General features: G+C 35.0%; 1 protein-coding gene across 2 annotated transcripts in view; it reads left to right on the top strand.

The window, feature by feature from the left end:
• LOC122400008 (cysteine-rich motor neuron 1 protein) overlaps window positions 1-17,119 on the top strand; it is a 653,650-nt gene that overhangs the window by 20,318 nt on the left and 616,213 nt on the right. For both annotated transcript variants that reach the window (XM_043401167.1, XM_043401166.1), the window contains exon 3: window positions 868-1,010. In XM_043401167.1, coding sequence (XP_043257102.1) covers window positions 868-1,010 — 143 coding nt within the window. The remainder of the gene's footprint in view (window positions 1-867; window positions 1,011-17,119) is intronic.

The raw sequence follows: 17,119 nt of genomic DNA, 5'->3' as shown, positions 1-17,119 counted from the left end.
TCTAAAGGCCAAAATAAGACGAAAATCAACAAGTTGGTATTTTTGATTATAAAATTAAAATTTCTCATTAAAATTATTCTCAGTCCAAAAATTTTTATTAATTTTTAATTTAATATAAATTCCCAACAAATAATATCTCCTATAATTGTACAAATTATCGTAAATCTAGCGTTAACCCATTGTTAATTTTAAAATTATCCTCCCAGTCTCTAAATAATTAGTAGAGCAATTATATCAAGGACGAGAGAATACAACAGAATTATTTCCTCCCCAATTTGGGGGTGCGTCGTTGCGAGAAATGGTTCATCAAAGCGTTCAACGAATCTTGTCGCGAGTTAGGGGTGGGTTACACGTGTCGGGAAAATTGTTTCGTAGGGAAGACGGGAGGCAATATAAAAGGATTGATTGTCCCCGATCCTACGGCGAGACCGAGTAATAAAATTGCTCGTCCCGGACCCGGAAATTTTCCTGCACCGTGCACAGAAGTACAGGTGTTCTTATCCATCTCTTTTTTCTCCTCTCACCTCCCTCCCCTCCTGCGTCGTGAATGCGCCTTTATTTTTCTCCGGTTCTCTGAATCTCCGCGAGCATTATCTTTGAACGGTTCTTCTGGTTCCCTCGGCCATTAGAAACCGGGGCTGAATGTCGTTTGCTTTCAGTGGCTTTGTTACGTTTGAGCTCGTTTTCATAACGGCCGCGGAACACGACGGTAAAATCGCGTTTATTTCCACGAGATTTTATGAATCGTACCCGTTCCTCGTTTTTAATAACAACGCGTTTGATAACGAGGACGATTGTCCCGTTGGACCTCCGCAGAGTGATTCGCGGTTGTTTTATGGTACCTGACTCCCCCCTAATCGTTTTCAGATGCTGCAGGGTGTGCGCACGTGTCGAGGGTGAGCCGTGCGGCGGGCTGTTCGGTTTCTCCGGAAGCTGCGCCGACGATCTGCAATGCGTGATCAAGAATCTGCTGCCCAATGCCAGGGAGGTCGACGAGGGGATATGCACAAGTAGGTGCAATCGATTCGATTCGCGTTAGGGAGGTCAAAGAGTTCCTGCAATAAAGTGAGAAAGAGATGGATATATGTTCTAGTTGGTAAGAAGCAAAATAAGTAGAGGTAATTAGGCATAAATCATACTGAGGAGCCTCTGTGTATAGAGTATTGGTCGCAAGGAATTATAAGAACCATGTGGAAAAACATTTATTGTACAGGGTGTTCGGTCATACCTGGGAAAAATTTTAATGAGGGATTCTAGAAGTAAAAATAAGACGAAAATCAAGAATACTAATTTTTCGTTTGAGGCTTCGTTAAAAAGTTATTAACGTTTAAAGTTACGCCTATGAGACGCTGGCGCACGCATCTATGCGCAGGTTGCCTATCCTCAGGCGCAAATGTTAATAACTTCTTAAGCCTCAAACGAAAAATTGGTGTTCTTGATTTTCGGCTTATTTTGGCCTCTAGAAACCCCCACTAAAATTTTTTCCCAGGGCTTGTATAACAACCGAAGGGTTGGTCGAGCGCTTGTGAGAACGCGAGCCCTCTGGTGGCGAGCATTGAAGGCGGCGTCATTTCTGAGAAAAATTATAATGGGAGATTCTAGAGGCCAAAATAAGACGAAAATCAAGAATACTAATTTTTCGTTTGAGGCTTCGTTAAAAAGTTATTAACGTTTAAAGTTACGCCTATGAGACGCTGGCGCACGCATCTATGCGCAGGTTGCCTATCCTCAGGCGCAAATGTTAATAACTTTTTAAGCCTCAAACGAAAAATTGGTGTTCTTGATTTTCGGCTTATTTTGGCCTCTAGAAACCCCCACTAAAATTTTTTCCCAGGGCTTGTATAACAACCGAAGGGTTGGTCGAGCGCTTGTGAGAACGCGAGCCCTCTGGTGGCGAGCATTGAAGGCGGCGTCATTTCTGAGAAAAATTATAATGGGAGATTCTAGAGGCCAAAATAAGACGAAAATCAAGAATACTAATTTTTCGTTTGAGGCTTCGTTAAAAAGTTATTAACGTTTAAAGTTACGCCTATGAGACGCTGGCGCACGCATCTATGCGCAGGTTGCCTATCCTCAGGCGCAAATGTTAATAACTTTTTAAGCCTCAAACGAAAAATTGGTGTTCTTGATTTTCGGCTTATTTTGGCCTCTAGAAACCCCCACTAAAATTTTTTCCCAGGGCTTGTATAACAACCGAAGGGTTGGTCGAGCGCTTGTGAGAACGCGAGCCCTCTGGTGGCGAGCATTGAAGGCGGCGTCATTTCTGAGAAAAATTATAATGGGAGATTCTAGAGGCCAAAATAAAACGAAAATCAAGAATACCAATTTTTCGTTTGAGGCTTCGTTGAAAAGTTATTAACGTTTAAAGTGATGTCTATGAGACGCTGGCGCACGCAGCTATGCGCAGGTTGCCTATCCTCAGGCACAAACGTTAATAACTTTTTAACGAAGCCTCAAACGAAAAATTGGTATTCTTGATTTTCGGCTTATTTTGGCCTCTAGAAACCCCCACTAAAATTTTTTCCCAGGGCTTGTATAACAACCGAAGGGTTGGTCGAGCGCTTGTGAGAACGCGAGCCCTCTGGTGGCGAGCATTAAAGGTGGCGTCATTTCTGAGAAAAATTATAATGGGAGATTCTAGAGGCCAAAATAAGACGAAAATGAAGAATACCAATTTTTCGTTTGAGGCTTCGTTAAAAAGTTATTAACGTTTAAAGTTACGCCTATGAGACGCTGGCGCACGCATCTATGCGCAGGTTGCCTACCTACAGGCGCAACTGTTAATAACTTTTTAACGAAGCCTCAAACGAAAAATTGGTATTCTTGATTTTCGGCTTATTTTGGCCTCTAGAATCCCCCATTAAAATTTTTTAAAAATTCGACTTCCTCTCATTAACACACATTTAATTAGCACGAGGCTTCGTTACAGACAAAAGACACACGGTACAATAGTAGAATTGTAGTAAGTCGGAAGAACTCTAGATGGCGCAGAAACAAATGGCGCTTTGTTTCTAACGCTTTGTTATAAGCTTTTTAAATATAGGGAGAATTCATATAGTATTACAAAATATGTTCACATTTTTTAAATTGATTAGCAGTATTATTGTACAGTTTCTTTTCCAAATTTCATCTGTAAAAAATAATTTTCCACCAGCGTTCTGTTAATTAACGTCTCACTGTGTAGTTTATTCCGAATTTATAATTGTCTCACAAACGGAACCAAAGTCTATTCTTTCCAATGTATTTCTAAATTTTAATACTCGAGTGTCTGTAAATAATTGCGTCTGGAAAGAATGCAGTCATTGGAGAAAACAAACGAGGTGTATTGGGTCTCGAGTGTTCTGCTTTCGAACGATAAATTAATTATTAGCAGTGAATGCACGAACTTTCCTATTCTCCAGATTTAGTTCCTAATGATTATTCTGGTATTTAAAGAACTCTCATATCGAAAATACAAAGCTTCGATGTAAAACGAACTCGAAAGGGATTCGAAAGTTTTGTTGATGGCGAAGACAATGGTTCCTGCAGCGGGCATAGTTGCATCGAAACTTCGTTATGAAAACATTTTGGGGCAACATTTTTAGGGACTTTTTCTTTCGTCGTTGTTGCGGGAATTTTTTGACCTGCCCAACGTAATAATAAAAATAGTAGTCAGTGTTATTTTTTAGAGCGTTTAAATAATGATGAAATTGTCAGAAAAATATTTGATAATTCAAAACCTGTTTGACACGGAGAGGTCAAATGGAAGCGAGAAAATGGGGGAACGAGGGCAGAGGAAAAAGAGAAAAGGGCTTTTTAAAGTAAGATAAGTGGACCTTGTCTGGAGTGGCCAGAAAAGGCGAAGGACAACTGTACGATCGTTGGAACTTCCTAATACTTCAAGAAAACTACCGAGAAGTAGTCCAAAGGATCATCTCTCTTTTAAGGCAGGGCGTTGTTTTTGCACCCAACTCTTATTTCTGAACGAAAAAATGTGCTTGGAATTTCTAGTTATTTATAATGATAGCTAACAGTAATTAACAGTTAAAATTGAAAAATAACTCCACCTCGTGGCCCAGTTAGAATTTTATATTTTACAAAACATTTATCAAATAGCGTTCAAAATTGTAGAATAATGATTTGAAAGCGGAAATGAGAATAAATGAACGACGAAACGATATTCTTCGAAACAGTGTGATTAATAACGTTGTCCGGTTCGTGAAAATTTGGCGTCATCGATTACTCTGTCTCTTCGTGTTCGCCGTGTCATAGCCACTAATAATCCTGCACAAACAGCGCGACGATTGTCTCGTCGAGGGTCGCTAATGCAGTGGCGTTTCGATTCAATGAGGACGGGAACATCCGTGCTTTTCCGTCGATCAGTGATTTCATTTTTCCACGTTCTGGACCATTATTTTTCCTAAACATTTTAACATAATAACAACGACTACAAGGTTTTATTTTATTAGGCTTGTAGGAGAAATTGTAATCACAGGTGTACATACAGGGTGTTCGACCAAACCTGGGAAAAATTCAAAAAGCTAACCTTCTTAGAAAAAAGGAATTTCAACGACCATGTTTTATAACCTAAAAATATTTTTGTGACAATTATTCAAAAGTTCATTTAACGTTAACTTAATTTTATTCATTTCAATCCTTAACTACTTGAACACAGCATGCAAAATAATAAAATAAAAATTGTATAAAATGCAACCCTCCCGTATGTATATGCTGAAGAACGAAAAATTGACAAATATAAAAAATTGTTCGACACTTCTCCCAAGGATTTCTATAAACTAAAGACTCACAATGTAATGGTTGTATAAAATGCAACCGTCTCGTATGTATATGCTGAAGAATGAAAAATTGACAACCACCAAAATTTGTTTGATACTACTCTCAATTCAAAAAGCAACTCTTCTTAAAAGAAAGGAATTTCAACGACCATGTTTTATAGACAAAAAAATATTTTTGTAATAATTATTCAAAAGTTCATTTCACGTTAACTCAATTTTATTCATTGCAACCCTTAACTGTTTAAACACAACAGCAAAACTATAACTTTGAATATAGTGGTTGTACAAGATGCAACCGTCCCGTATGTATATGCTGAAGAACGAAAAATTGACAAATGAAAAAAATTGTTCGACACTTCTCCCAAGGATTTCTATAAACTAAAGACTCACAATGTAATGGTTGTATAAAATGCAACCGTCTCGTATGTATATGCTGAAGAATGAAAAATTGACAACCACCAAAATTTGTTTGATACTACTCTTAATTAAAAAAGCAACTCTTCTTAAAACAAAAGAATTTCAACGACCATGTTTTATAACCCAAAAATATTTTTGTAATAATTATTCAAAAGTTCATTTAACGTTAACTCAATTTTATTCATTGCAACCCTTAACTGTTTAAACACAACAGCAAAACTATAACTTTGAATATAGTGGTTGTACAAGATGCAACCGTCCCGTATGTATATGCTGAAGAACGAAAAATTGACAAATGAAAAAAATTGTTCGACACTTCTCCCAAGGATTTCTATAAACTAAAGACTCACAATGTAATGGTTGTATAAAATGCAACCGTCTCGTATGTATATGCTGAAGAATGAAAAATTGACAACCACCAAAATTTGTTTGATACTACTCTTAATTCAAAAAGCAACTCTTCTTAAAAGAAAGGAATTTCAACGACCATGTTTTATAACCAAAAAATGTTTTTGCGACAATTATTCACGAGCTTATTTAATGTTAACTTAATTTTATTCATTTCAACCCTTAACTACTTTAACACAGCATGCAAAATAATAACTTTTGATATAATGGTTGTATAAAATGCAACCCTCTCGAATGTATATGCTGAAGAACGAAAAATTGACAAACACAAAAAATTGTTTGATACTTCTCCTAATTCAAAAAGCAACCCTTCTTAAATAGAAGGAATCTCTGCAGCCATGTTTTATAACAAATTATTTTTGTAACAATTATTCACGAGCTTATTTAACGTTAACTTAATTTTATTCATTTAAACCCTCAATTACTTAAACACAACATACAAAATAATAACTTTTGATATAATGGTTGTATAAAATGCAACCCTCTCGAATGTATATGCCGAAGAATGAAAAATTGACAAACACAAAAAATTGCTCGATACTTTTCTAAATTCAAAAAGCAACCCTTCTTATAAAGAAGGAATCTCTGCAGCCATGTTTTATAACAAATTATTTTTGTAACAATTATTCACGAGCTTATTTAACGTTAACTTAATTTTATTCATTTAAACCCTCAATTACTTAAACACAACATACAAAATAATAACTTTTGATATAATGGTTGTATAAAATGCAACCCTCTCGAATGTATATGCTGAAGAATGAAAAATTGACAAACACAAAAAATTGCTCGATACTTTTCTAAATTCAAAAAGCAACCCTTCTTATAAAGAAGGAATCTCTGCAGCAATGTTTTATAACAAATTATTTTTGTAACAATTATTCACAAGCTTATTTAACGTTAACTTAATTTTATTCATTTAAACCCTCAATTACTTAAACACAACATACAAAATAATAACTTTTGATATAATGGTTGTATAAATTGCAACCCTCTCGAATGTATATGCTGAAGAACGAAAAATTGACAAACGAAAAAAATTGTTCAATTCGTCTCCTAATGAATTTCTATGAACTAAAGTCTCGCAATAATCGAAATTTTCAATCAATTCACGTTGTAACTACTGCTTGTATCAGGTTTTTCTTACCCTGGGACCAATCTTTGTTTCTCCCAACGAAACTCGAGTGGTCGTGTTGAAACGCTGTTAACGGGGACAGTCTTTTGCGGTCGTGATAATCGATACAGGAAGGTAATAATAGTATTCCACCGAGGGCGTGTAGTAATATATGGAAAAAATTTACAGAAACATTATTCCACGGTGTTCTCTGAGGGGGGTTCGTGTTGCACTCGTAACGTCGCGCGACCCAATTCGCCACGCTACTCGTCGAATAAGAGTATCGCGATGTAAGCGACTAAGACAGCTTAGTTTCAGTTTACGAAAGCAAATGCATTGTTACTAGCATTATCTCGTTTTCCAATTACGCGCTGTGGTTCCTCGAAATCGACTGCACGGTATAAAAAGGGCGCGAAAATGGCAAATATTTTGACAACGAAAGGGAAGAAAATTTCCTTCTCCTGCTAAGAGCATTCGAGGGAATCGACTTACTCCATATTGGATTTGTGAAGCATTTATCTTCGAAAATACCGCCTTGGAAATTTTATTTTATTATAATAATTCGAAAGGAGTGGTTCGACATTATCTTCAAAGTGATTTTAAGAGGGAGAGTCCATTAGGCGCATTATTATAAATATTGAAAGAATTCTTTTTCGCCGGATTTTTTCAAAGTACATTAAAAATATTTCCCGTGAATTTTAATATTTTCTGCGACAAAATTAACGAATCTACAAAATTTTTAAGGGGCGCACTTTACCTCGAAAGTGCTCTTAAGGGAGGGTCTCCATTAGGAACGTTACAAAAATCGATTCGTTTTTACTGGATTTCCACGAAAATGTGTAACTTTGGAAACATACCCTGCGAATTGGATAAAGTGGACTGATCTTGAAAGTGCTCTTATAACTTAAACGTATTTTTCTCGAACCGAAGTTTCGCTGAGCTGTTTCAAATTTCATGTTCATGAAAACTGGATATCCGTTTATCGTCCCTGACACGCTCAAGTTGACATCTGCAAAAAGAAAAATATAATAATTCTGTCAAATTATAGTAGATTTCAATTCGAGTACACCAGTCGATACAATTAAATATTTTTTAGTAAAACTTCTGTCTTTGGGGACTTTTTAGCTTGGGCCTTCTTAGACCCATCCTCAGGAGTAAAGTAGTATTTAAGAACAGTAGTACTTCGGGAATGTTCAATATAATTAAATATTCACTCCTGATTAATGCATTTTCGAGTCAAATTTTTTTGTCTTTGGGGACTTTTTAGCTTGGGTCTTTTTAGACCCATCCTCAGGAGTGCTGTAGTATTTAAGAACAGTAGTACTTCAGGAATGTTCAATATAATTAAATATTCACTCCTGATTAATGCATTTTCGAGTCAAATTTTTTTGTCTTTGGGGACTTTTTAGCTTGGGCCTTTTTAGACCCATCCTCAGGAGTGCTGTAGTATTTAAGAACAGTGGCATTTCACGAAGAATGGTCGAACGAAATATCGTTTAAATACATCCCGAATCGGTCAATAAATACCGATGCTCCTCGAGCTTTCACAAAGACGATCCTTTTGTACGTTCTATAAATGTTTCTCGTATTTCCTGTTTTTGACGAGTATCCTCGGGGTGGCTGCCGACGGCAGTAAGAATTGATTTCCAGCACCAAACCGTATAAAACTGTTTGCTGCGACTTGTACCCCACTCCCCCCTCCTCCTGTTCGCGATTGTCCGCGGGACGATTTTTGTCCGCTGTTTCCTCGGTTTATTTAATAATCGATTTGTATAGCAGCGCGCCACCTACAAACGACGTACAACCTTTACCCAGTTCTTTTTTTTTTTCAGTAGAGTCAGCCAGTCATCCTTTTTCTTTTCGTTTCGTTTCGCGAGACCCCTCCGTGCCCGCCCTTCCTTTGAAAGTTCTTAACACTCCGAACGAACGACTGCGGAATCGGGTTGAAGCGAAAGAGACGCGCGCGCTCTCTGCGAATTTAATCGAACAATTTTTCCACGGCGACCTCGCGTCGTTATTACTTCGTTTCTTGTTTTCGAGGCGAAAGCATCGTCGGTAGAAAAAAAAAAAAAAACTCTCGTCGAAAGGCTCGCGGACTTCCTTCTGTAGGAAAGAGGAAACGATTTCAGGATACGCTCCGTCGAGCGGGAAAGCTCGTTTCGAAGCGAAATTAATAAAAAGCAGAGTCAGATTCGAGGAAGCTACCGGCTTTACGCTTTTTTGCAAATATCTCGCGCGCCGTCGTTTGTACGAGAAAGTTAGTCATTATCGAAATCAAATAGCATGAAATTCTCTACAAACAAGGTCTCATTCGTGTTTTTAATAATTTTGATGTTTTAGAAGTTAAACGAATTTTATTCCCGGTTGGTGCACCTCACAGATATAACTGTTTGGAGCCATCATTTGATTCACTAATTTTACTCTTTAAATATTACAGTTAATGAAAATTTGAATAGGACCTTTTTTCTAGAGAATTTAAAATCCTTCAATTTATGTAGTAATCATATTTTTAATAAATTTGATAATTTAGAAGTTAAACGAATTTTATTCCCGTGTGGTGCTCCCCCCCAGATATTACTTTTTGGAGCCACCAAGTGATCACTGATTTACTCGTTAAATATTACAGTTATCAAAAATATGAATAGAGCCTTTCGTATAGAGAATTTCAAACCCTTCAATTTATGTAGTAATCGTATTTTTAATAACTTTGATATTTTAGAAGTTAAACGTATTTTATTCCCAGGAACTCCTTAGAAATATTACTTTTTGGAACCATCAATTGATTCACTGATTTACTCATTAAGTATTACAGGTATCAAAAATATGAATAGAGCCTTTCTTATAGAGAATTTTAAACCCTTCAATTTATGTAGTAATCATATTTTCAATAACTTTGATATTTTAGAAGTTAAACGAATTTTAATCCCGGGTGGTGCTCCCCCAGATATAACTTTTTGGAGCCACCAAGTAATCACTGATTTACTCGTTAAATATCATAGTTATCAAAAATATGAATACAACCTTTCTTACAGAGAATTTTAAACCCTTCAATTTATATCTGAATCATTTTTTTATAAAATCGATAGTTTGCAAGATATTTGCAAAAACCTACAAAGCTGTATTTGCTATTCATCTATTCTCCAAAATGGCGGAATCAGTATGTATCTAAGAACGTCTCTGCCAAATTTCAGCAGCTTTCCACGGTATTCTTTTTATAGTTATAGCCGGGAGGACGATAGTGGAATCGAGGCGCGCGATTACACTTCGATCCTCGTGTTCCTCGAAGAGCAGGTGCGATATGGAGAGCACCGAGGACAAAGTAACGATGTGTTTAGAATTCCAGATTTTATTAACACTCACGCGCGAACGAGCGTAACGTTTGCTGCCGTTGCAGATGGCACCGTGCCAGTACTGCGCAACAGTGGCACACGAACTTCCTTTTTTTCAAAGCCTCGAACGCGATCGGTAATCCTGTAAACTGACGTCTGACTCGACACGAGATCGCCAGTATCTGGGTTGCGTTATCTTGATCAAACGCATGGTTTATTTTACATACAGATCCGACAGATATGCAGGATGTTCGTCCAAACCTGGGAAAAATTTTAATGGGGGACTCGAGAGACCAAACTAAGACGAAAATCAAGAATAACAATTTGTTGATGGAGGCTTCGTTAAAAAGTTATTAACGTTTAAAGTTGCGCCTGTGAGACGCTGGCGCACGCAGCTGTATAAATGTTAATAACTTTTTAAGGAAGCCTCAAACGAAAAATTGGTATTCTTCATTTTCGTCTTATTTTGGCCTCTAGAATCCCCCATTAAAATTTTTTTTATATTAAAATAATACAATGTTCGGTGAGTTTTAAGAATTTTTTTTTTTTTAAATTCAAATCAAATGATACAATGGATGTTGTATAGGTGGATGGCTTTAAATTATTTTCTAGAGTACCTAATCTCCGTCGACGACGTCACGAGCCTAATCTCATTTGGACTTGTTGGCGTTGACGGTGGAACGATAATAAGCTTACCCTTAATATTGCCAAACATCACGTGACGAGGTTTTCGCGGCTGCAGAGCACGCTAATCGTTTCTTACGCGCATAATCGCGTGCCAGTGACACCTATTCACTAGATACGCGATCTAGGTGTTACTTTTGGCTCATCTTCGTCGTTTGCTTCGCATATCAGCGCTCTTATCGATACTGTTACGAGGCACTTGGGTTTCATGCGTTGGAGATAAACAAAAATTGATTTTTCGTTCTATTTTTTTTGAGTCTCGAGCATTGAAATTGTGAAAATTAGCTGAGACATTGTTATAAGATTTTTTATTTAAAAATTTATGTATTTTGATGAGATAGAATTAAATATATACACAATGTTTAAAATTGAAATTGAAATATTCAGTAGTTCTTTTTAAAAAAAAAAAAGATTTTAGATTTTTTAGTTTCAAAATTCCTATATTTTGACAAGATAAAATTTAAATTGTATACACGAAGTTTGAAATATTTAATAGTTCTGTTTTTAAAAAACAATATGAATTATTAGGCAACTTTTGGAACTTCAAACTAGGCAAATAATTCTTTTTTTTTTTTAAATTTGTTTGAAATTGAAATATTTGATAGTACTTTTTAAAAAAAATTTGGAATTATAATGCAAGTTTTGAGACTCAAAATTAGGCATATACATTATTTTTTTACAACTTTTTCCATATTTTGGCAAAATAAAATTAAATAAATTTGAAATTGAAATTGAAATAATTGATATTTTATTTTTAAAAAAATTTGAATTATAATACAAGTTTTGAGTCTCCAAATTAGGCAAATACATTATTTTTTTACAACTTTTTCCATATTTTGGCAAAATAAAATTAAATAAATTTGAAATTGAAGTATTTGGTAGTTTTTTTTTTTTTAACAATCTGAATTATAACGTAAAGGACATTAACAATAATAATAAGATTGTTTAGTTTTTAAATTCCCATATCTTGGCAAAAAAATTAAATAAAATTGAAATTAAAATTTTTGATAATTTTTTTTTTAAATTCGAATTATAATGCAAGTTTTGAGGCTCTAAATTAGGCAGATTCATAAATATTTCACAACTTTTCTCATTCTCGAGTGTGCAATTGTCGTTTATTTGAAAACTTAAATATCTAAAAATTAGGAAAATTTTTGTCATAATTTAATTTTAAATTATGAATGATTATAAATTTTGTTTTAATTTAAAAATTCCCCTATTTTTGCAAGATAGAATTAAATATTTACACAAAATTTGCGTTTGTAAAATTTGATAGTTCTTTTAAAATCGTATTATAATGAAAGTTTTGAGGCTCTAAATTAGGCAGACGAATAAACATTTCACAACTTTTTCCATTCTCATTTCGAGTATGCGAGTGTCGTTTGGTTACCCCATCGAGTGAAACGTTATTACGCTCGGAAAAGTTCAGCACGAATTCTTGCGGTTCGTCGCGTACAGGTTGGGTTGCTATTGTATATGGACAGAATCGATCATGGCTACATTCCTATCCCGAATCGTATTAACCTACTGACTATTCATCATCGTTTTCTCCTCGACGATTTCATTTCTCTGTTTAAGTCTCATCCACCGCGTTTGCATCTTCAATTTCATCGATTTTAATCACTTCTGGTTTCGCTGACCAATTTGGATCCCATTTGCAAGAATCTTTATCAAATTTCTTCGTCTCAATACTGGAAGCTATGAAAATGAATAAATCAAACAAAATATATTACAAAAACAATTTATTTAAGGGTATCTAGAAAATAGAATGCACGTCCATCGTGTCCATTTTTGAATTCTGCGAATATAAAAACAAATAGCACAGTTTAGTATGAATATAACAACAGGCTAGGTTACAAAAGAAAATATTGTAATTTTTTGAAATAGTGACGCTTCAAACGGAAACAAATTTCACAGAAAAGAGAAAAATATTTTTTCAAACAGAAAAAAAGAATTGTTTATATCGTCGAATAAACATTAATTATTATGACTGAAATATTAATAATATTTAAAAATTAAGTTACAATTCTCTTATTTTGTGTGTATATTAAATTATACGAAGATTCATTAGTTTTTAAGAATGTTATCTTAAGAAAAGTCTTGCGAATGATCGCTTTGAAGTTACAAGACTATTCAAACCCTCATCTGATGTATCAGAATTAAGTACTGAATAATAATTCACCGATAATACTTTACCAATCAGGATTTCACCACAAAAATTGCAAAGAAAATTTAATTGAATAACTATTATTTTTATGACTGAAATATTAATAATATTTAAAAATTAGGTGAAAATTTACTCACTTTCTACGTATATTAAATTATACGAAGATTCATTAGTTTTTAAGAAAGTTGGCTCAAGAAAAGTCTCGCGAATGATCGCTTTGAAGTTGCGAATGATCGCTTTGAAGTTACGAGACCATCCAAATCCTCATATATCGCTATTGGCTACTAAATTCGAGCAATACAGTGAGAGTTTTAATCCAATAATAATTACCAAATTTTTTAACAAAAAATTTGTCAAGAAAATATTCTCAATTTTTCGACGTCTGAAGAAATTTCGCCATTTTCCTCGACGTTTATACATTTCGTGTTTGTTCCTGACAGTCGTTCGTTTTCATGCGTTCGTTTCGATATGTGCTTTTCCATGTTGACGTATGTTCCGTTCCGTTAAACCTGCGTCTCGGCGTTGTTCGTTGAAGCGCGACGCGCGGTTGTTTGCGATGGAACGAGTCGCCGACAAGCTCGTTCCGGCGATTTTTTAAAATCCCGGTTCTACCCTTAGTTGAAAACTCGTTGAAAGAGTTCTTTTTTCTAGCCAGTTCGCGAAAGAAAATAAAGAACCGTCCGCGGGACTCGAAATCTCCGCCGCGGTTGAACGCTCCCCTCGAGTGTTCGCGATTCCAAAAGCTCATGAACGCTTTAATATTAATTACTCGCACCGTCTTCTCATTATTATCTTAAAGTGGCAGGTAATTGAATTACCGCGATTCAATTTTCTCGCCCCCGCGAGTAACGACTTCCCTTTTGTACACGAAACGCCTTAGCGAGGACAAGAAACCCCGTCGAACCTCTCGTTCTCCCCTTTCAAGCGATTATTATTATTTAGTGTTAATGATATTATGTAAATTCACGGTTAAATTATTCTGAATTATTTCATAATTCTCGTTTTGGTGGAAATTCGTTTTTCAGTCTCTTATAACAATTATTGTTTATTCGGTAATTGAGTAAATATTTTTGGTAATTTTTAATAAAGCTAAAAAGATTTACTGTAATTTTTTATAAAAGATAGAATAAGCATTTATTTCCATTGCATTCTAGTTCTAGTGTCAATAATAACACCTTCCGATACCTAGCGCCATCTGGCGACGCCACCTCATTATTTCAAACGATCATTTCTCGGTTATTTCGATGTTTAAAAATACCATTTCTTTTCTATATGGATTACAAAGCTTGAAATTAATTGAGAATTTTAAATATAGTTAAATAGGAGTCCTTGCGACCAGGTAATTTAATAATGACACCTTCCAGCTACCTGACGCCATCTGGCGACGCCACCTCATTATTTCGAACGCTCATTTCTCGGTTATTTCGATTTTTAAATGGTGGAAATTCGTTCTTCAGTGTCTTATCGTTTAAAATTTTATTAACCATCTAAAACTGACTATAAAAGAAGAACTGATCCTTCTGATCCTCGTAATTAAATTCTCGTTGACTCAGAAGACAATTTCATGTCCGCCATCTTGGATTTTTCAGGGTTCTTAAACTTTCATTTCAAAGCAATATACTCTATTATAAATTCTAAATGAAAGAAAATAAAATTTGACAAATTATCCAAAACTAACTATAAAAGAAGAATTGATGCTTCTGATCCTGATAATTAAATTCTCGTTGCCTCAGGAGACGGTTCGTCGCCATCTTGGATTTTTTTGGCGCACAGAAAAAATTATACAAATCCCCCAGCACGGTTCTTGAGCTTTTATTTTAGAAAGATACATCAGATCGTGATTGCCTTTTTTTGGAGGGTGAGAAAGCTCGCTTAATCGACTCTCGTCGTATTATTCCGCTGCATGTTCGACGAGCGGACACCTTGGAGAAAAAGAGAAACCGGGGAGACTCGAGGCTAAAACAAAATTGGGTTAACTCGGTACGACGATCGTATCGACTCGGCCGACAGGATTCGTTCGTTCTGTCGACAGAAAGCTTGCTCGTAAATTTCTCGTCGTAAAGGGAAAAAATGAAATCGGTAAGACGTATGTTGCGACTTCCGGGGGGGCATTATGTGCACAGGGTACCACGCGTGTATGCATCGAATGGGAAACACAAAATTTTATGCCTTGTAAGATGTAACAAGATGGCGTCGAGGACAAAATTTCTATTCTATTAACGTTTGAACTAACAAAGCAGTCAAAATGATTGGTAATTTTTAATAAAGCTAAAAAAATTCATTGTAATTTTTTACGACAGGAAGAATAAACATTTATTTCCATTGCATTCTAGTTCTAGTGTTAATAATAACACCTTCCGATACCTAACGCCATCTGGTGTCGCCACCTCACTATTTCAAACGATCATTTCTAGGTTATTTCGGTTTTTAAAAGTGCCATTTCTTTTCTATAAGGATTACAAAGTTTGAAATTGATTGAGAATTTGAAATATAGTTAAATAGGAGTCCTTGCGAATAGGTAATCGCGATTTAATAATGACACCTTCCAGCTATCTGACGCCATCTTGACGTCGCCATTTAATTACTTCGAACGATCATTGCATTATACATTTCTTCAGGTATTTGTACAAACAAATACACTATAATTATTGGTAATAAGATGGCGTCGAGGACAAAATTTCTATTCTATTAACGTTTGAACTAACAAAGCAGTCAAAATGATTGGTAATTTTTAATAAACCTACAAAAATTCATTGTAATTTTTTACGACAGGAAGAATAAACATTTATTTCCATTGCATTCTAGTTCTAGTGTTAATAATAACACCTTCCGATACCTAACGCCATCTGGTGTCGCCACCTCACTATTTCAAACGATCATTTCTAGGTTATTTCGGTTTTTAAAAGTGCCATTTCTTTTCTATAAGGATTACAAAGTTTGAAATTGATTGAGAATTTGAAATATAGTTAAATAGGAGTCCTTGCGAATAGGTAATCGCGATTTAATAATGACACCTTCCAGCTATCTGACGCCATCTTGACGTCGCCATTTAATTACTTCGAACGATCATTGCATTATACATTTCTTCAGGTATTTGTACAAACAAATACACTATAATTATTGGTAATAAGATGGCGTCGAGGACAAAATTTCTATTCTATTAACGTTTGAACTAACAAAGCAGTCAAAATGATTGGTAATTTTTAATAAAGCTAAAAAATTCATTGTAATTTTTTACGACAGGAAGAATAAACATTTATTTCCATTGCATTCTAGTTCTAGTGTTAATAATAACACCTTCCGATACCTAACGCCATCTGGTGTCGCCACCTCACTATTTCAAACGATCATTTCTAGGTTATTTCGGTTTTTAAAAGTGCCATTTCTTTTCTATAAGGATTACAAAGTTTGAAATTGATTGAGAATTTGAAATATAGTTAAATAGGAGTCCTTGCGAATAGGTAATCGCGATTTAATAATGACACCTTCCAGCTATCTGACGCCATCTTGACGTCGCCATTTAATTACTTCGAACGATCATTGCATTATACATTTCTTCAGGTATTTGTACAAACAAATACACTATAATTATTGGTAATAAGATGGCGTCGAGGACAAAATTTCTATTCTATTAACATTTGAACTAACAAAGCAGTCAAAATAATTGGTAATTTTTAATAAACCTACAAAAATTCATTGTAATTTTTTACGACAGGAAGAATAAACATTTATTTCCATTGCATTCTAGTTCTAGTGTTAATAATAACACCTTCCGATACCTAACGCCATCTGGTGTCGCCACCTCACTATTTCAAACGATCATTTCTAGGTTATTTCGGTTTTTAAAAGTGCCATTTCTTTTCTATAAGGATTATAAAGTTTGAAATTGATTGAGAATTTGAAATTTAGTTAAATAGGAGTCCTTGCGACCAGGTAATCGCGATTTAATAATGATAATTTCCAGCTATCTGACGCCATCTTGACGTCGCCATTTAATTATTTCAAACGATCGTTGCATTCTATATTTCTTCAGGTATTTGTTGTTTTCGTTTCTTTGGTACAAACAAATACACTATACCTATTGATCACAAAATGGCGTCTCGGACTAAACTTCTATTTTATTAAGAACGTTACTATTTTGAATAAAAAACAGAAATATAAGTATCAAAAGGGTAAAAAATATTTAAGAAACAACAGAAATCAGAGAACCTAAAACCACCATTTT

The sequence above is a fragment of the Colletes gigas genome, unplaced genomic scaffold (genome assembly GCF_013123115.1).
Source record: "Colletes gigas isolate AHSC1104 unplaced genomic scaffold, ASM1312311v1 Colletes_gigas_Sc00015, whole genome shotgun sequence".
NCBI classification, from domain to species: Eukaryota; Metazoa; Arthropoda; class Insecta; order Hymenoptera; family Colletidae; genus Colletes; species Colletes gigas.
This window is presented reverse-complemented; position numbering and strand designations above follow the sequence as displayed.